The sequence below is a fragment of the Falco naumanni genome, chromosome 10 (genome assembly GCF_017639655.2).
Source record: "Falco naumanni isolate bFalNau1 chromosome 10, bFalNau1.pat, whole genome shotgun sequence".
Taxonomy (NCBI): Eukaryota; Metazoa; Chordata; class Aves; order Falconiformes; family Falconidae; genus Falco; species Falco naumanni.
The window spans coordinates 37,413,155-37,431,284 of NC_054063.1; the positions used below are offsets into that span (position 1 = coordinate 37,413,155).

The following is an 18,130-nucleotide window of genomic DNA, read 5'->3' on the forward strand; positions in this document are numbered from 1 at the left end:
TCACCTTAGGCCACTCAGAGAAGGAGTAAAGCGTCTTTTCCTGCAGCAGCTGGGCTATGGTTGGTGCCCGGGCATCCTGAAGGTCATCAATCTCCCCAGGCAGGACAGAAGCAGAACTCTTGCTCTCTTCCTCCAAGTACTTCTCTGGACCATCTGAGAAAGTGACAGAGAACAGAGCCCATCACCACCCTGCCTCTCTTGCCCTCTCAAGCCAGGAGTAACTCCCCTGACCCTCCCACCCCAGGCCCTGCTGTCTCCACAAGGGTCCCATTCCTCAGCCAGCCACTCCCAGAAACACAGGAGCCCTGGGTCACAGCAGGTGGCCCACACTGCTCACGGAAGGCCAGCTCTCCCCTGGGCTGAGCCTGGGGATCCTGTGTTGCAGTGGCCCCCACCCCTGACTGTCCCCATAGCCTGGGCAGGTGTAGAGGAGGACACATGCGTTTCCAGAAGGAGCTGCTTGCCAGGCAGCGCCCTGTGCCAGGAAGGGAAGGGCATCCTGCATTCCATGGGATGCTCACAGCAGAAGGGCAGCTGGGGCTCAGGGTCGGGGGTTCAGACTAGTCCTGCTGTCAAACACAGCCACCAACACTTTGTTCTGCAATAGCATCAGCTACAGGGACCCCAGCTCCTGTCTCTACAGGGAGGTGGCTCCAGGGGCTCTGCAGGCAGGACACCAGGTCCCTCCCACCCCAGCCAGAGGTGACTGTCAACCACAGGGAGCTCTCAGGACCATACCTTGACACTGGTTACTGCTGGCTTTCTCCCCCTCATCTCTGTTCTCACACTCTTCTTGCTTCATCCCCTGGGGCTCAGGGTGCAGGGCCTCTCTGCAGCCTGGCTGCCCCTCAGCCCCCTGGCCCCAGGCCTCCCCCCTGGCACGGGTGGGCTTTGCTCCTGGGGCCCCCAGCAGAGGTGCAGGCAGGCTGAAAGCCTGGCTCTGAGCCTGAGCCGGTGAGTGCTGCAGGGTGCTCTCTTCATCCAGGCCATGGTCCTCCCTGCCCTCTGGCCCAGGCTCCCGCAGCCCTTTGGGTGTCCCCAGCTCCAGGGACTCTCTCTCTCCATTCATGTCTTCTGGGCAAGTGTCCTCAGGTGTGGGGAGGCCAGAGCTCTGCTCCTCGCCCCCTGGTTCATTAGCCTCGGGATCACAACCAGCCCTGGTTTCAGGACCGCTCAAGCCTTCCACAACGTCTGCTGCTGCCTCAGAGTTATCATCGTCATCTTCTTCCTCCTCATCTTCCTCGCTGTGGCTCTGACTTGGCCCTGACTTTGCCTCTATTCCTTTCTCCTGCAGCAGATTGATGAACCTCTGCTCAGGAGGAACCTTTATTTCATAATTATGAAGACTGGGACTGTAGAGCCCCATGCTTATGACCCCTTCCACGGCACCATGCTCAGGCAGCACTGTCTCAGGGCTGGCGAGGTCTCTCTTCTGCTGCAAGGCTTCACAGAGCTCTGCTGGGATGCTCTGCGAAGGGTCGCTTTCAGGGGTAGAAGGTGAAGGCTCAGCTTCCTCATTCTGACTGTCCATTTGGTCACAACCCACCTGCAGACCCTCTAGGAAGGGAGTCTCTTTCATGGCGTCTGCATCGCAGCTGGATGGATCCTCATCCCCCTCTAGCTTGCCCTCAGAGAGTTTAGCAATGCTGCTTCCAACGTCTGTGCAACTTGGGCTGTCTCGGGCAAGGGAGCTCTGCTCGCTGTTACAGGCCTTCTCATCGTACATCATGCACACCAATGAGTCTGGCAGAGAGCTCTCATCAAAGTTACTGGAAATGATGTCCTGGACTTTAGACATGAATCTGTCACAGTTTGCATCCGGTGGACTGCCCCCAGCCTGAGACATAGCGCTGTCTATGGTTTCTAGCTTGATCTGACTCTCGGCTTCATTCTCCAGGGGTTCGCAAGCCTGGTCCACCTGGCTGTACAAAGGGGAACTGTAGAGTTTGGAGTTAGTCTGGTAAAGGCAGCACAGAGTTTCTGGGCCTGGGAGCCCCGTTCTTTTATGCTGGGCATAGTTCCTGTATGCATCTAAAAAAGACAGCTGGGGGTCATTCATGATGTAGTAGTCGGTGCGATTCAGGCCGTGCTTGGCGGTGCCGATCAGCAGGTCCCGATCATGTTTGCCACACTCCCACCACACCGGCAGGTAGAGGCTTGGCCGACACAGCTTGAGCCGCTCATGGAGCTGCGGACACTTGAGCACCTGCTCGCGCACCTTTCGCAGAAGTTCGATACGGTAGAGGGTTCTGGCAGCACGTTCCTCCGTGATGGGCTCCACGTAGATGTCAGGGTCTGGGGGACCTACAGCAGGGACAGAAAAGCCAGGGCCCCATTATACAGACTGATGTTCTCAGAGGCAGTGATGAGTTAAGATGAGTCTTAACTCTTGCTCAGACTGCACGTGAAGTGGGGGGAGTGCTTGTAGCCACTGCTGAGGCTACTTTTCCCAGTCTCACCACTTTCCATTAATTTGCCTAAATGACTAAACAGACACATGGGAGTAAAATCCCTCAACTTTAGCAGCTGGATCAAGAGCGGCACTCAGCTGCAGAGGACTTCAGAGTCTTGTCTGAACTCTGCTCCATCAGTGCCACCAGTGCTGGAGCTGCCTGGACCTGCTGGCACAGCAGCTCCCTGGGGTCTGAGCCTCTGGTAGCCCTTCAGCAGCTTCTCAGGGAAGGGAGTCCTTCAACTCACGCAGCTCTTTTGATGAGGAACACCCACCTAAGGCATTAATACACACATGCAAGGAACTGCACCTGAGACCGGACCTCCTGACAGATATGAGACAAAATCCTTTCTGCTGCTGTCAGAAGCAAATCACCTTGTGCTTAAATAGCCCCAAAGCAGATTTTCATCTGCCATGTCCTGCATGATGCCAATGCACTGGGGCTCTGCAGGGCACTCTGACAAAATGGATGCCCTGTCTGTTGGTCAGGCTTCCCAAGCCTCCTGCAGTGGGTTCAGACTCCCTCTACCCTGTAGCAGAGCTCTCTGGTCAGCTATGCCACAGCAGGGGCACTGTGCAGACTCTGTCCAGTGCCAGCAGAGAGATGTTCGGAAAGAAAGCAGCTATACATATCACCCAAACAATCCCAAGCTCCAGTGTGGAGGAGATGTGATCTGCTGCTTCTCTGCTTCTCCTCCCTCACATCTAGAGGTTGCCGTCTTGTATAAAATCGGTTGTGATTTCATGGGAGAGCTCTGTGAGACCTGTGAGAGCAGGGGCTGGAACCCACAGGGCTGCCCTACCTTCCCATTGTGCTGGGGAGGCGGTACACAATGGGTGACAAGGCAGCCAGAAATGCACGTGGCTTCCGCAAGCCTTCTGCCTGCCATCTTGCTGCCTCTGTCTCTGAAACTCTGCCCTTGCTCTCCTGCTCCACAAGAGCAGTGGGACCTTTTCTAACCTATGGCTACATGGACCTACCATTACCCCTCCACAGGCCATGCAGTTTCCACTCACCATCCTCTTTCCACAGTGGGAGACCACAGACATTCTTGCACATGGCCACAAAGCTGTAAAAGTACTTCTCCAGGCTCTCATCTGTCTTCTTCTCCAGTCGAGAGATCGCTCGGAACTGGGCCCAGTCAAAGACCTTTTTCTCCTGGTCATAGATAACCCCAAAGGAGGAGACAGTGCGGTAGAAATCTGCCTGTTCCCTCCTGGTCCACCTGTGGGACGGGGAGGAGACATGAACACCACTGAGACACATTCTGGTCCCAGCATTGGCAAGGCACCAGGCGGAGGCTCCAAGATGACCATCTAGTTACTGCCCATGAGTTTTGGGGGAGCTGCCAGGAGGAGCACACCAGGGAGATCGCCACAACCCGAGATCCTCTGCCTTAAGGCACATAGTGAGAAGCAAAGGCCATGGGTACTCTGGCTCTTGGCTCACTGTCAAAAAATCACTCTTGGCTGTTTGAAAAAAACACGAGATGCAGCTCCTGGCTGTGCTGCCAAGAGAGCGCAGGCTCCAGCAGCTTCTATGGAGGCACAAACCCATCTCACCTACTTGCTTCCTGCAAGTTGTATCATCACCTCCATGGAAAGGCCAACGGAGAGTTGAAATTAGTACCAGGAATTAGAAAGGAAGGTCCTGCAGGCAGAGCTTTCATCCAGCCTCTTCCAGAGGGAAACTGGGACTGGGGTTTGTTGCCTAAGGGTCCCAGTAACAAACACTATCCACCCTACTGACTCCTGTGGACTCCTGGGTGCCAGGGGTCAGTGTCACCCCTTCCCCACTGAAGGAAAGCAGCCATGGTGATGGGGGCTTTCAGTTACAGCACTGTTCGAGCACAACTTCCATTCTGGCTTGGACCCTCTGAGCTTTCACCTCATGGGTATCACTCAAAGGAATGATCTAGGACAGAGAAGATGAAAAGCATCTTGGGCAAATACAGCCCTTGGCAAACAGAGTGCAGAGAAACAGGTCACAGAGAACAGACCAGGGTGCAAACAGCAGGGCAAGCACAGGAGCAGGTGACAGCACAGAAAGATGAGTGCTGTGGGCGAAAGAAAGCTTAAAGTCAAATCTCGGCTCCTCTGAATTGCAGCTCTGAGCCAGCACCAGCAAGCAGCTCAGACATGTCAAGGGAGAGCAGACAGGGTGACAGCACCCACAGCACTCCCCAGCTGACCAAAATACATAGACCAGCATGTCCATCCCTGCTCCCAGGGGCCTGAGTCCTCTGCAAGTGATATGTGATTCCAAAAAGGAGAGTAACAAGAAGAAAGTTAATAAAAAAATCAATGATCCAAACCAAGGAGCCCAGCAGGGAGTTTGTTGAAAGGCCTCAAGTTAAAGACTGGTGGGAAACTGCTCAGGACGCTCCTGCAAGGAGACCCAAAAAACCCCAAAGCCCACAGAATTAAAGAGCAGGAAATACCAGGCCGCTGTGGTGCTCACAGCACAACCACTGATGCCCCCACCTTGAACAGGGGATGGTACAACTGGAAGGGGTCCAGAGGGAGAAGGAATATCAGTGGGCTGGAGCAGCTTCCATACAAGGAGGCCGTGAACAGAGAATGCAGGGCAGCACTGATACCAAGCAGTTATGTGGGTTCCTTCAATGGGGACAGGTTCACAGGAGACAAAAGCCATTGAGGACTACTGACCGCAGAGAGTCCTTGAGGTTCAGGAAGTCCCAGGGCTGCATACTGGGAACTGGAAGTGAAGAAGGCAGCATCACCCTGCTGCATGCCCTCCCCAGTTTCTGCAGAGAGCCACTCAAAGTGCCAGGATGGCCTCAATGTCCTTTCACTTACTGGGATGGAAATGAAATGGGAGCACACTGCAACCAGGATATGCCACCACTGGGCTCCCGAGGTCATGAGCAGGAGGCTAACGCAGAGGCATAAGAGTCATGAGGGTCAGAAAGGCTAATGCACATGGGCTGTGACAGGACTCATCCATCAGCCCTCATCTACAGTGCACAACACTGCTCAGCAGCACCCACTCTGCTGGGGCTGGGGGGTGATCCCTGGCCCAGCAGACACTGGATTTGACCCTAAAGAGCTGTCTCCTTGCTTCCTTTCACCATGTCACCAGCTGCTACCCACAAACTACAGTGAAGGCTGCTCCCTGGCTGGGTTGGCTGCCTGAGCCACCAGGCTCCCTCACGGCTGGGAGCAGTGTTCCCTACCCAGCAAGGGCCCATGCACCTCTGCCACACGGGCAGCTGGCTACTCAGACAGCCATGGTGGCATCTACCTGGGTAAATCCAGGGGGGCAGGGATTTCAACTGGCCTAAATGAGCTTTGGAAAGGATGCTCTGCTGTGTTACCTCTTCTGCATTTCCTTGTTCACCGAGTCCATCTCAGAGGCTCTCCTGAACATCTCGTCCTGCAGCCAGTATCCATGGTTACCAGGCATGAGCATCTCAGCACGAGGAGGCAGCTCTTTGCGATTGCAGCGCTGGTAGACGGTGACAAGCCTCCGCAGTCTGGCTGTGAGAGCAGATGAGACAGGCCAGCAGGATCTGTCTGAGTCGGAGCCATCCTGGGCTTCAAACATCAGCAAGGACATTAGTATTTAATGCACACTCAAAGCCACAGATTCCTGCATCCCTCTGGCTGCCTCCGAGAGCTCTCTCCTGCCTTCCCCCTCCCATGGGGTACATGAGGGATCACAGTCATGAGCGGGCAGCTGTGCTGACCATCCCTGGGTCTCTGCACCTCAAAAGCTGCTGGTTCACAGCCTCACCATTTCTGAGCTTCCTTTAGAGAGAGCCCAGAGGCAGTACCAGGGCAGAATGATGGCACTGGGCTAGGCCATGCAGGGGGGAGGACTGCACCTCCCCATTCAGCAGCAAGGCCAGCCAGCCCATGGCATCCACCAGCACTGCCCATTGTAGAGACCCTGCACACTCATCTCATGAAGGCAGCTGCATGGACAAGGGCAGGCTAATGGCTTCTAGTCACCCCTGGCTGGCTTTGGCTGGAAACTTTTTCACTGGCTGCCCTGCCATAGGGCCCATCTCTGGGCCACATGTGACTCTGCATGGGGGTGCCCTGACCCAAGTCTGCCTGGGTTAAGGTACCTCACCCCCCCCCTAGAGAGCGGCTCATCCCCCTCAACCCAGCAGAGTGTCCCTCCCACCCCACAGCACCGGCCTCGCCGCTCTGGCTCCAGCTGCACCGTGCCTGCCGCTGGGAAGCCATGGTCCACACTACAGTTGACACAGCCTCACCTGCCACTGGCTCGTCCCGCTTCTCACTGGCTTCGCCCACCCCAGCTGCCACAACGTCCTGCAGAAAGAAACCATCAGAGAGGGCTCTTCAGTCCCACAGAACCTCCTGTACCCACACCCCACCCAGCCCTGGCAGGGTACAAGGTGGCAGGATGGGCAGGGCTGCATGCTCTGTGTCCTCGGGCTGCAGTTGCTGGCTGCCCTCAGCACACGGGATCCGAGCAGCACAGACAGGGGAGATGACGGCTCAGAGGGGCAGCGCTGTCCGTTTTTGGCTTGGAGGAGGGGGTCCACCACAGTGACACAGGCTGCAGTGCTGCTGTGCAGACAGCAGCAGTGTGACAGCCTCTGCTGCTCAGACAAACCCTGCACCCTCCCATGCAGTCTTGTTCATTCTCTTCCTCTCCTCTAGGACTATTTCTTTTGGGACATCCCCGAATCCTTTGCCAGGGTCCCACGTGGCTCCTGAAGCACAGCGTGACAGCCAGCACCCCTGGCCATCCCCAGCCCTCAATATCCCTCAGCTCCCACGAGGTGGATGCTGCCCAGGTCCACAGGAAGAACACAGCAGCAACAGCAGAAGCTGTGCTCCAGCAAGCAGAGACAATGCAGACAGCACGAGGCAGAGCCCATGCATAGAATGGCAAAGCCGCCACACAGCAGGGTCACTGGTACTGCTGGTTCCCCCATGCCCCGCAGCAGAGCTGACAGAGCCAAGCCTGCACTGCAGGGCAGCAAGACAGGCCTGGCAAGAGCAGATGGGCATGGACCACTGTGAGTCCCACTCACCTCCTGCTTTGGCAGCCCCTCCAGCTTTTCTCCACTGCTGTCTTCCTTTTCCATGCTGCCCCTGGGTAAGAGAGTGAATTAGTCCCTGGTAGTGGCAGCACAGCCCTCTTGGCTGTGGGAGAACTGGTGCTCGTGCCACCCCCCCACACCTCACACTGGGGAGCCAGCTCCCCACTACTTTCTCCCCTGCCCACTGTGCTTCCTTCCTCCTCCCTGCGCGTAGCCCACTCCACAGCACTGCCTCACTGCCAGCATGGCCCCCAAGAGTGAGCCAGACAGCCCCCCTGGAGAGCTTGGCTCCATCCTCTACCCACCTTTCAGCAGCATCCTGGGCCCCATCGCCGACACCCTGCTCTGCAGAAAGCAGCTTCTCGTCTGGCATGCCCACCTTCTCCAGAAAGCACAGCGCCGGGTCTGCCCGCATGGCATTGTACCTCTCGTAACCTGCCAGCCGCCACAGGCCATCAAGAAGAAAGACAACAAAAAGCCAGGCCTGAGCCTGGTTCAGGCAAACCTCCTGCTCTGTGGGACACAGCTCCCCACCTGGCTCTCACTCTTTGTGCTGCTGTGAGAGCAATTCTCACCCTCAGAAATTCAGAGCACTTTCCCAAAAGCTGCTAATTGCTTTGCAGCCCCTGGGCAGCAGGCTGAGAGGTCAGTCTTTCCATCCTACCAGGCAGCCCTGCTCGGTAGGCTGGGTGCACGGAACGGTGCACTGCATCTGTGGCAGGCTGCAGCTGGAAGCAAACAGCCCCACGCCTCCTGGAAGCCACAGCAGGACTCCATGACAAGGCTGAGGATGCCCAGACAGGCTCTGTGCCTTCCTCCTCACCCTCAGGTGGCAATTGCATGCTGCTCCTGGCAAACTAGAGGAGTCTGCCACAAGTCCAGGCACGGCCACCCTGGGCACCGCAGTGCGCCTGTTCCACCGCCCAAATGAGCTGGCAGCAGCGCAGCTGCCAGCACCTGGGGAGAGCTGCCTTAGCACTGTGTGGCTGTGGTGCACGGCTGCAGCTCTGCTCCCCTTGCACTGACGTGACATCCCCTACAGGTACTGGAGCTCTGGCCAGATGCTCCATTTGGGTCCCTCTCGTGCACTAGCACCCACCAGACAAGCTGGGTACACACCATGCTTGAAGACGCCAATAAGCAGGGATTTATCAGCTTCGGCATTCCACCAGTCCACCGGGATCTCCACGTAGTCAATGTCTGGCAGCAGAACATCCAGCTCCCTGTGGCAGACAAGGTATGAATGCCCCTCTCCCAGCCTCACCAGACACTGGAGCACACTGGGCACTGCTGAGCAGGGGCAGGGGGGAGACAGAAGCCATCACTCGCTGGCATGGGGACAACCAATGAATGCAAGGCTGGCCTAGGGCCCCACCATGGCCTGGCATGCACGCCTCCCTGGCCTCAGAGAGCTGGAGCCTTGGCTCTACTGCAACCCACTGCCTTTCCCATCCTCTTTCTCTAGAGATGGGGAGGCTGCACAGCTCCTCTCCTCTCCCACCCAAGCAACAGCACAGGACTGGAGATTCTATCTGATCTGAACAGCATCTCTTGGGGGAAACCAGCCCCAGAAGAATAGCAGGTCTGGTGGGGTGGGCTGCAACATCCCCTCTGTACAGGCTCACACTGATGGAGCTGTGCTGGGGAAGGCAGCAGCCCCTACTCCTTGGCATATCACACACTTCTCTGAAGCACTGAGAGCCGAGTCTTTACAGGCTGCGGGCTCAGTGGCATTAACAGAGCCTGTTGGTCCCCTTGTCCTCTGTGCTGGAAAGGGATGGCAGGCCACAGCAATGGAGTACGCTCTGCTCCGAGGCCTGGCCCCCAGTCTCTGTGGGCTCCCACTTTGGATTAGAGGCCATGCAGGCTGCAGGGTCTCCCTGAGTGGCCTCAGCACGCCCCAGACTGGCACTGCAGCCTCAGAGCTGCTCCAACAGGGCTGCCATGGCTGCAGTCCCTGCTCAAGCAGAGCTGCCATCTAAGGATGAAGTTTTGCCTGAGCAAGGTCTGGGGATTTAACCATGGGGTCTGATTCACCCACAGCTGCGGTGAGCCCAGGCGTGGCTGGGCTGGATGGCTGTGGAAGTGCTTGAGCACTGCCACCACCTCCCCGAGAAGCAGTGCAGGGGTTCACCATAAGGTCCCTACCTGGCAGGGGTTCCCTCGAAGGCTTTGTCTGCAGCCTCCCCCAGCACTTCAGCCTTCAGGTAGTAGAGCATTCGCACCCGCAGCAGAACCCTGTCCCGGGGCAGCAAAGAGGAACATATGCTAGCATGCAAGTGCTCAGATGCCAGCCTAGGGTCTGGCCCAACAGCTCTTGCTAGAGTGTTTGCAGGGGGATGCTCCGAGAGTCAGCAAGGCCAGGGAAACCTGCTCGACGCTGTGTTTCCCCACATGGGAGGGCCCACCTTCTCAAAGCAGGATGGGCACTGGCCACATGGCATCACACCACAGTGCCCAGCCCTGCAATCTGCTGGGGCCCTGTGGCTGGAGATTTGGTGTCAGGACATGTCTCCCATTAACTGAAGGAGCTTCTGAGAGTGGTGCAGCAGCTGGAGGACAGTGATCCTGCGTGGGTTGTGAGCCCTTTGCAGCTCCCTCCCACCCTCCTCATGCTAAAAGCCCTCAGCCCACGGTGTCCATGAGCTGGCGTGGGCTCCTGCACTCACTTGTTGCAGTGCTGTTTGAGGTGCTTCTTGTAGCTGTCATCATGCAGGACGACCTCAGGGTTGCAGGTGGCAAGCCAGTCCGCGTTCTTTATCTCGGGAAGCAGCATCTGGTTCTTCGTCTTTTTCCCCTTCCTGCCTCTGGGCACTGGTGCTGACAAGCCTGTAACAGCAAGTGGCAGCCAGTGAGCACCATGGGCACCGTGTGCCAGGCCAAGCACCACCACAAGGCATCTCTGGTGCTGCGGTGCCCAGACAAGGCAGCAGAGCCAGGGAGCTGGAGGAGGCTGCTGCAAAGCTCCTGGCTGCAGGCTGGCAAGCCAGGGTGGGGGAAATGCACACGGTAAACACAGAGCATGGGAGGCTCCGTCTCCAAGAAAAACTCAGGGATGACCACAGAAACTGAACTGCTGAGAGTTCTCAGTGCAACGCTGAGCCCAAAGGATAACATGGCCCCTTGACATATAAAAATATCGCACAGAAGCACGAAAGTGACCTTGGTCCTGGGCACGACTCTTAGAGCCCTACCTAGACACTACAGCAAGCTCTGACGTTTACCCTATGGGGACAACAAAATGATTTGGGACAAGAGTTCAAACAAGAGACTCCCAAATGATCAAGGACCAGAAGACAATCCTGATGATCTGATCTGTAAGGGCTGTTTCCCATTCAGTGCATCAGGAGGAGGGCTGTGGGGGAACCAGATCACTGCAGAGGGCATTTACACTTGGTAAACATACCAAAGGGAAAAGGGACGCAGGCCCGGCTGGCTGACAAAGATAAAATGAGATCCTGTGGCTGGAGCTGAAAATTAAACACATTTTCAACCTTGAAATAACATGCAGAACGTGGAAACAACTCCTGGTAGGGTCACTATTGTTTGGGGTCTTCCAAGAGGGATGAGTTGCTTCCCTGGGCAGCAGCCTCCAAGGCAGGGTCCTGTGGATGTCCTCTCCTGCCTATGTGTGCAAAGGGGAAAGAAGTGCCTCAGCAACCCTGTCCCATCCATCTGGTCTTGTGACACCAAGGATGAAAAGAGTGTCACCGTGTCCCCAACACCTGTGTAAATTTTGCAGCTCCATGACAGGACCAGAGCTGCAGCCCAGGTGGCTGCTGGAGGCCTGCAGTGGGCACCAGGGCTCCTGTCCCCAGCACTGGATCAGCCTGATGAACTCTGGGCAAATGCTGTTTCCTCAGCAGCTGGGCCTCTGGAAGGCAGGACAGTGCTGAATCACAGCAGAGCTCCGAGCTGGGCTGCCCACATGCTGCGCTTGCCCCTCGTAGTCACGCAGATATGGGACTGAGAAGAAACAGTCCCAGGATGTGCTATAGCAAAGGCTGGAGGTTTCTGCTGCTTCCTGCACATCAGGGACGCCCAGAGCTTGTCTTGCCTGGTCAGCTCTCTGCAAACGTGGGTGGTACCTCAGGCTCCTTGGCAAGCCACAGCAGCACCTGCCACGTGGCTGCTCTGCACTGGAGGGTTCTGCTCTCCTCCAGCTCCTGAGGTCAGGCTAAACGGTTTAATCATCCCTCTGGCCAAGACCACATGGAGATTTCACTGGTGGGAAAAGCCATTCTGAAGAGGTCATGCAGAAGCTCCCAGTTGCTTCCCTCTGCTAAACATCCAATTTTTGTGCTGCTCTTGCACTCAAGCATTCCTGACCCTCCACTGAAACCACAGCTTGTTCGTTACTTGGTATTATCCAAATCAAGCTCATTCCTATCAGTCAGTTTATTTCTCACTCTTGTTCTGGTCCCCACAGGGCTCTCAAGTCCAGTCCCAGCGCTACTCTGGGCAGGCCATGTGCTCAGACCTCACACTGTAAAGCCAGTCAGACATTTCCAGACAGAAGGAAATGGTGATGCTGGGTTTTAAGTGCCAAGTAACACACAGTGTTCTCAGGGCTCAGCAACAGCACTACTCCAGAACAGCCTTCCCTGTGCTCCACCACCTCAAAACAGGAGAGCCAGGTCTCAGCCTGGCTCCCTGATGCCCAAAGCAGGCTGGAGAGTCCCAGCCTCCTCATTACTCACCTTGTGCCACAGATCACAAGTGCACAACTAGCAGCACACAGCCATGGTGCTCTGACCACTCTGAGGCAGAGCTGGGCCTGCCCCCACCCCCTGCCAGCCCTCCCGGCACAACTCACCTGTCCTGAAAGCCGCAGGATGCAGGCACTGTGCTGCTAGGTCAGTGCAGAATCCTCTGACACAGAACGGGCAGCAACCACATCCCCCACGCCACAACCTTGCAGTGATCCAAGATGCCAGCACTGGCTCTGTCTTTGTACCATTAAAGACAAAAGCCACTGCGGCTGCACGATGCTGTTTGCATGGCAGGCTCTATTAGCCGTGCTGCTCCAGCCCCGAGGGATGCCGACAGAGAGCAGACACTGCAAGCAGGGGGTGAATCTGCAGTGCCCTGCTGCCCAGGCAGAGCCAGAGACAGGGGCTGGAGAAGGCTCTGGGTGGTCCCTGTCAGAATCTGAGGATACAGTGGAAACCTCCACGCAACAGAATGCAGACGCAATTACAGACTGGTCATGTGGTGTGATATGTGGCACTCACACATAATGGAAAATAAGCATACGAGTCCTCTGACCAGGGAAGGCCCAGCCAAACCTGAGATAAAGGGTCCTGCTAGATGGAGTCAGAGAAGGCAGCATCACCTGGGTAGGATTCTGCAATGCAGAAGTCTCAGGACAAACCAACACTGGATCTCCATGTGTCAGGGCAGGCACTGCAGACCAGTAGGTCTGGGACAAGAACCGTGATGAGAGGAGGCACAAGCTGGTGACCTGGCATGAGATGGCTGCACAGACTGCACTGCCAGCTTCCCCAGTGCAGCCATGAGTGCCACGCCTGGTGCTAGGGCTGGGATTGCCAACAGGCACAGGTAAGGTCCCTGCACAACGATCCACACCACGTCCTGTGATACCCTGAGGAACAGTCAGGCAGGTCTACGCTCTGAGTGGAATAAGCACCCTCACATCTATCACCCCCAATGTGTTCATCCAGTCACCAGCACCCCACAAGCTCACTGCCCAGTGTTTCCCTGTGTGTGGGAACCCTGACAGTATTCACAGGCCAGAGGAAACCGTGTGGGAGTGGAACGGCATCTCTGCTCCCACTACAAGGCTCTCTCTGCACCAGCCATGGCACTGGAAGCCAGAAAACAGCCTTCCCCACCCAGCTAGCCTCTGCTGCTGGCTCTGAGGGTCAGTGTGGAGGTCAGTCCCATGGCAGCCACTTTCTCTGTGCAGAGAGAGTGATGGTGCTCAAGCACAGCTGCTTGATGGCTGTTTCAGTCAGCTCTGCTTTGAATTCTGCAGCCTTGGTCCCGTAGGCTGACACAGTGGCGGTGGGTACAGGTGCAATGGCAGAGAGAACACGCAATACCTGAGTGATTTTGCAGAGCCTGGTTCTGCCCGTCCTTCGTCGGTGTGATGAGATCCCAGATAAAACTCTTAATCTTCTCATCCCCCTTGTAGTGTTTGACGCAATAGACCAGCAAGGCCCGACAAATCATCTCCATGTCCTTCTCATTCAGGTGCCACTTGAACCGCCCATGGGTCAGGATATCTTTCCAGCGTCCCCAGCTGGAACAGAGTAAACATTCCTGTGCAACTAGAGACCTCACTGGCATCTCTCTCCACGAAGCTCACTCAGAGGCATGGCCCCGCCAGCTCCCCTGGATAGGGGTGTTGAGCCCCACAACAGCAGGAAGCCCGGAGGGGTGAGGTTTGCCCAGCACTGAACAGATCAGAGGCAGGAGCAGACTCTGGAAGCACCAACTGCCAGCTCATGCTTTGCCCCCCTAACACTCCTTCCATCCCAAATGTTCACTTAGAGCCCAGGTCCCACCAGGAAGGTCACTGCTGGAAGGAGGGGACACTGCAAGCAGGATTGTCAGAAAGTGGCTGGGGCAGCGAGTGGCCCACGTGCACACTGGGGCAGCTGGAGGCTGTGGCCGTATTCTCTGGGAGGGGATCACTCACCCAAATATGAGCAGGTTCTTCTCCACGCGGAAGCACTCAGCCCGCAGGTACCGTCGTGTCTTCTCATTGAAGCGCCGTGAGCGTGTGGGTCGCTCATCCGAGTCACTGTCCAGCTCAGAGAACTCCATCAGCTCATCCTCTTCAAAGGAGTTGTAGTGTTTGGTTTGCTTCCGCACTCGGGGCCTGTCGATGACCAGGCTCTCCTATGAGGGACAGAGGAGAACGTGCTCAGGTATGGGCAGAAGCACCTGCCTTCCATCGGGGCACACTATGTCCTCTTCACATGGTCACCCTGCTCTGCTCACACTTCTGGTTTCCAGCTTACCAGCCCCGTGGCCAGCCACATCCTTCCCACTGGGATACCTGCATGCAGCTTTGCCCGCACACACGAGAGAACTCCTGGACAGCACAGAATTCAGCCTGAATGATGACAGCCGGAAAATCAGGCCCTCTGGGTGCAAACTGCTGAACACCAGCAGCTGATTCAGCTCTGAATCACACTCTTGCCCCCCTCCAGTGCTGCATGCACCAAATGCTGTGCTGGACATGGTGTAATTTTTATGTCAGGGTGGACAGGTGGGCTGGAAGAGGAAAGGCAGCTCCCAAGAAGGTGCAGGAGGGAGCAATATGAAATTAAACTGCATGTACCTGCCTCCTCTCCTTCCCCCTACCCTGTCGAATGAATCCATGTCATCTCAATCTGATGGATTTCACGCATGTGACACACACCCACCCACTCACCCACCCACCCTCTCCCATTCTCCTGCTAGAGCGGTGAGCTCGGCAGGGCCATGGGGCCTCGCTCTTGCTGCAAACACTGTCTCTACAGTGCTGCCGCCTTAGCTGGAATTGCGGCAGGCCCCAGGGCCACACTGATGCCAGCTGCAGCACCCTGCGCTCAATGGAGGAGCCGGCAGGAGGGGCATAGGTCGCAGCCGAGCCCACCAGCTCTGCAGGACCAGCAGAAAGATGAGACCCCATCTGTCCACTCCTGCCTCCCGACAGGCAGTCACCAAACCCTTCCAGCTCCTCAGTGCTCAGCTAGAGAGCTCCTTTTGTGGGCGGAGCAGGCAGCAGCCGGGAACAAGGATGCTGCCCCCACGAGATGCTCCCCAGAGGCACACAGGGAACGTCCAGCAGCTCTGCTACCAGGTCAGGAGAAGCCAAGCACTGGCTTGCCAGAGCTCCTGGGAATGAGCCAATTTGCCAATAAGGGCAAAACACAAGACTTCAGGAGCATATTTACAGTCTGCAATCCCCTCACCCAGACATGGCGATGGGCCTGCCAGATTCACTTAATTTTACTTTTTGTTCCCATCCCTGAAGGCAGGGCTGCAAACGCTGATGGAGGAAAGAGTGGCAGAATCCAAACCTGTCCTTACTTGCTCCATTGAGCCAGGAGAAGCCCTGGGCAGCCCCCTTGATCCCTATTCATATAGAGCTTTTAGAGAGATTTGTTTCTAAAGCAACGTGTGGATATTGAGCCTGACCCGCACAGTCTTTGAACAACTCCCCAGGCTTCGGTGAACATGACTGATATTCAGTGGGATATGGAAAGGCAGCACAAGGGAACATTTGACACTGTAAGAGAGGGTAAGTATCAGCAGAGTTGCCCAAGCCAGAGCTCCTCTTGTGACACCCCTTATGCTGTCAGGGCCAAACCCAGTTGGCCCAGACAACTTCGCTTGCACCCTCTTGCTCAGAGGAGATGAGAAGTTGAGCAAGAGGGAGCATTTGCAGGCACCACACAGGGCTGTGTACATCCCCTGAGGTGCTGCGCCCCTGGTAGCCCCCTCCCCAGCTTGCTCTGATCTAGGACAGAGCTGAGACCCAAACCAGACCACGCATCCACACACAGTGATGCTTTTGACAAACCCAGTGCCACAGCCATGACATTCAACCTCCCTGCAACCTGCCTTCATCTGTGAGCACAAACGAGGAGGGGAAGCAGCATGGCACCTCAGAGCCCTCACAGTACTGGTGTGTTCACCACAAAGAGCCATTTCTTCTGCAAAGAGGTGCTGCCTTCCAGCCACCAGCCACCACCTGCTGCAGCCCAGCCAGTACACAGCTCCCACTACAACACCACTTGCTCAGCAAGGGCCCCCAGTTCCAGGGGTGCCCTCATATCCATGAAGCCAGTGACAGGCTGGTACCTGAGGGTGCCAGTGTGCCTGGCACATGCCTCTTGATCATCAGTGTTGCAGCTCCTCAAAATCCTCCCGTGCTGCTGCTGAAACCCACACATTAAACATTACGAATACATCAGAACAGAGAAGTGTGGTTATTATGGTTGTTACCTTGGCATTAAACAGGACCATGTGATGCACAACTGATTGCAGGGACCTGCCTACTGAGATACTACCTGCTCCCCCACCAGCTTCCACTAACTGCAAGTCTTCTTTGCTTCTAGGTCACTAAATGGCTGGACTTGCTGCTGGGTTAAAGGCTCCCTGAGCAGGCCCACGCATACTGTGGCCCTGCTAGGGGCCCAGAGGGCCACCTGGAGAGAGGAGACGGAGCCTGGGCCAGCAAGTACAGTTGCACACAGCACAGCTTCCTCTCTGCCCGCTGCTGGGAGAGCTGGTGTGCCCTGCTGTGTTTCACCATGACAAATACCACCTCCTTAACCATGGAGACCTGGGGTGGTGGGAGCAGGGGGCTGCAGTGAAATGAATGTGCCTGGCACTGTGAGCTCCAGGGCTGAAGGGGCTGGAGCATACTAACTCATGTCAGCTCAACAGGCCTCCACCAGAGCTGCCAGGCCAAATGCTCCCCTCTGCCCAGGTTCCAGGGCTCACATGGACCTGGGTTTAGGCTGAGGTATGGTTACACAGCTTCCCCCAAGCATGGGAAGAGCCTTGCTCACCCCACCAATCCCCAGCCACAGCAAAAGCTGCTACTTGGGCCCCTTTGTGTCCTGCCAGGCACACAGCAGCTTGGCCCTGGCGTGCCTCAAGCTACTGAAGGTCTCTGGGCTTGGTGAGACAGCCAGGGATCCAAGATCAGAACTGGCATCTGGACAGCAGCATCGGGTCATCCTGGTACTGCTCCACACTGGAGCCCCAGCTGCCCAGTCTGCACCCAACTTTGGCAGGCAGCGGGAGGCACTCATGCCTGCCTGTCCTGCGCAGAACTCCAACACAGCTCCAACTCATGCACAGGCAGTCACATCAGTCTGCTGGCTTCACAGGCATGCTGTTGTGCTGGCTGTTTCATCCTCTCCTCCCCTCACATGCTGCCAGCCCCAACTGTCGCCCCTTAACCAGGTCTGGGAGTAGCTGGGAGCATAGACTGAGCACCCTGAAATACCAGGTAGATGCAGCCCACCATGTGGCCAAAGTAATGGTGGCTTTAGCCAGCACTCGTGGGTCAGTCTTCCCTTGCAGTAATTCCTGATGCACAACACATATCCCTTCACAAGCTCAGCAGAAGCACGCAGCTCCTCCTGGAGACCATGCCACGTGGTGTCAGACCAGTTGTGGGGCACACAGGCCACAAGCTGGATCCTACCTTTTCATTCTTGGCGTCTGTATCGAGCTCTGCTATCTTGGCCCACTTTTGCCAGAAGTTGGGGTCATCTAAGGAAATGTCAGTTCTGTTTCCCGATGCTACAAAGCTGGCCTGGGAGTGGAAGAAGAGGAGTGAACAGGGTGCAACCCACCATCCAGATGTGCCTTCCCCCATACAGTTCCCCAACACATGTCTACAGTGCACAGTCTTGCTGCCATGAGGTGTTACACCCCATGCTGATACATGCCAGAGGGCTCTTTGTTTGCTTAAGGGAGCTGAACCCCTCTATTCTGCAGTCCCACCTGAGCCACTGGAAACAGAGCCTGGGCTGTGCCACCTGCAAGACGAGAAGGGACAGATGGCTTTTGTGCCCTCAGAGGACACAAGCACAGCACTGAGCTGGCTCCTTGGGCTCTCTCCTGTGGGGATGTCAGGGCCACATGGCACACAGCTTCCCCG

At 56.4% G+C, this 18,130-nt stretch overlaps 1 protein-coding gene across 1 annotated transcript in view; it reads right to left on the bottom strand.

The window, feature by feature from the left end:
* Nucleotides 1-18,130, bottom strand: part of CHD6 (chromodomain helicase DNA binding protein 6) — a 63,681-nt gene that overhangs the window by 8,978 nt on the left and 36,573 nt on the right. Inside the window, 13 exon segments of the mRNA XM_040607835.1 lie at nucleotides 5-153; nucleotides 739-2,304; nucleotides 3,470-3,678; nucleotides 5,791-6,010; nucleotides 6,697-6,754; nucleotides 7,486-7,546; nucleotides 7,800-7,929; nucleotides 8,614-8,717; nucleotides 9,643-9,732; nucleotides 10,164-10,323; nucleotides 13,560-13,759; nucleotides 14,159-14,361; nucleotides 17,672-17,782. Of these exon segments, the coding sequence (XP_040463769.1) occupies nucleotides 5-153; nucleotides 739-2,304; nucleotides 3,470-3,678; nucleotides 5,791-6,010; nucleotides 6,697-6,754; nucleotides 7,486-7,546; nucleotides 7,800-7,929; nucleotides 8,614-8,717; nucleotides 9,643-9,732; nucleotides 10,164-10,323; nucleotides 13,560-13,759; nucleotides 14,159-14,361; nucleotides 17,672-17,782 (3,261 nt within the window).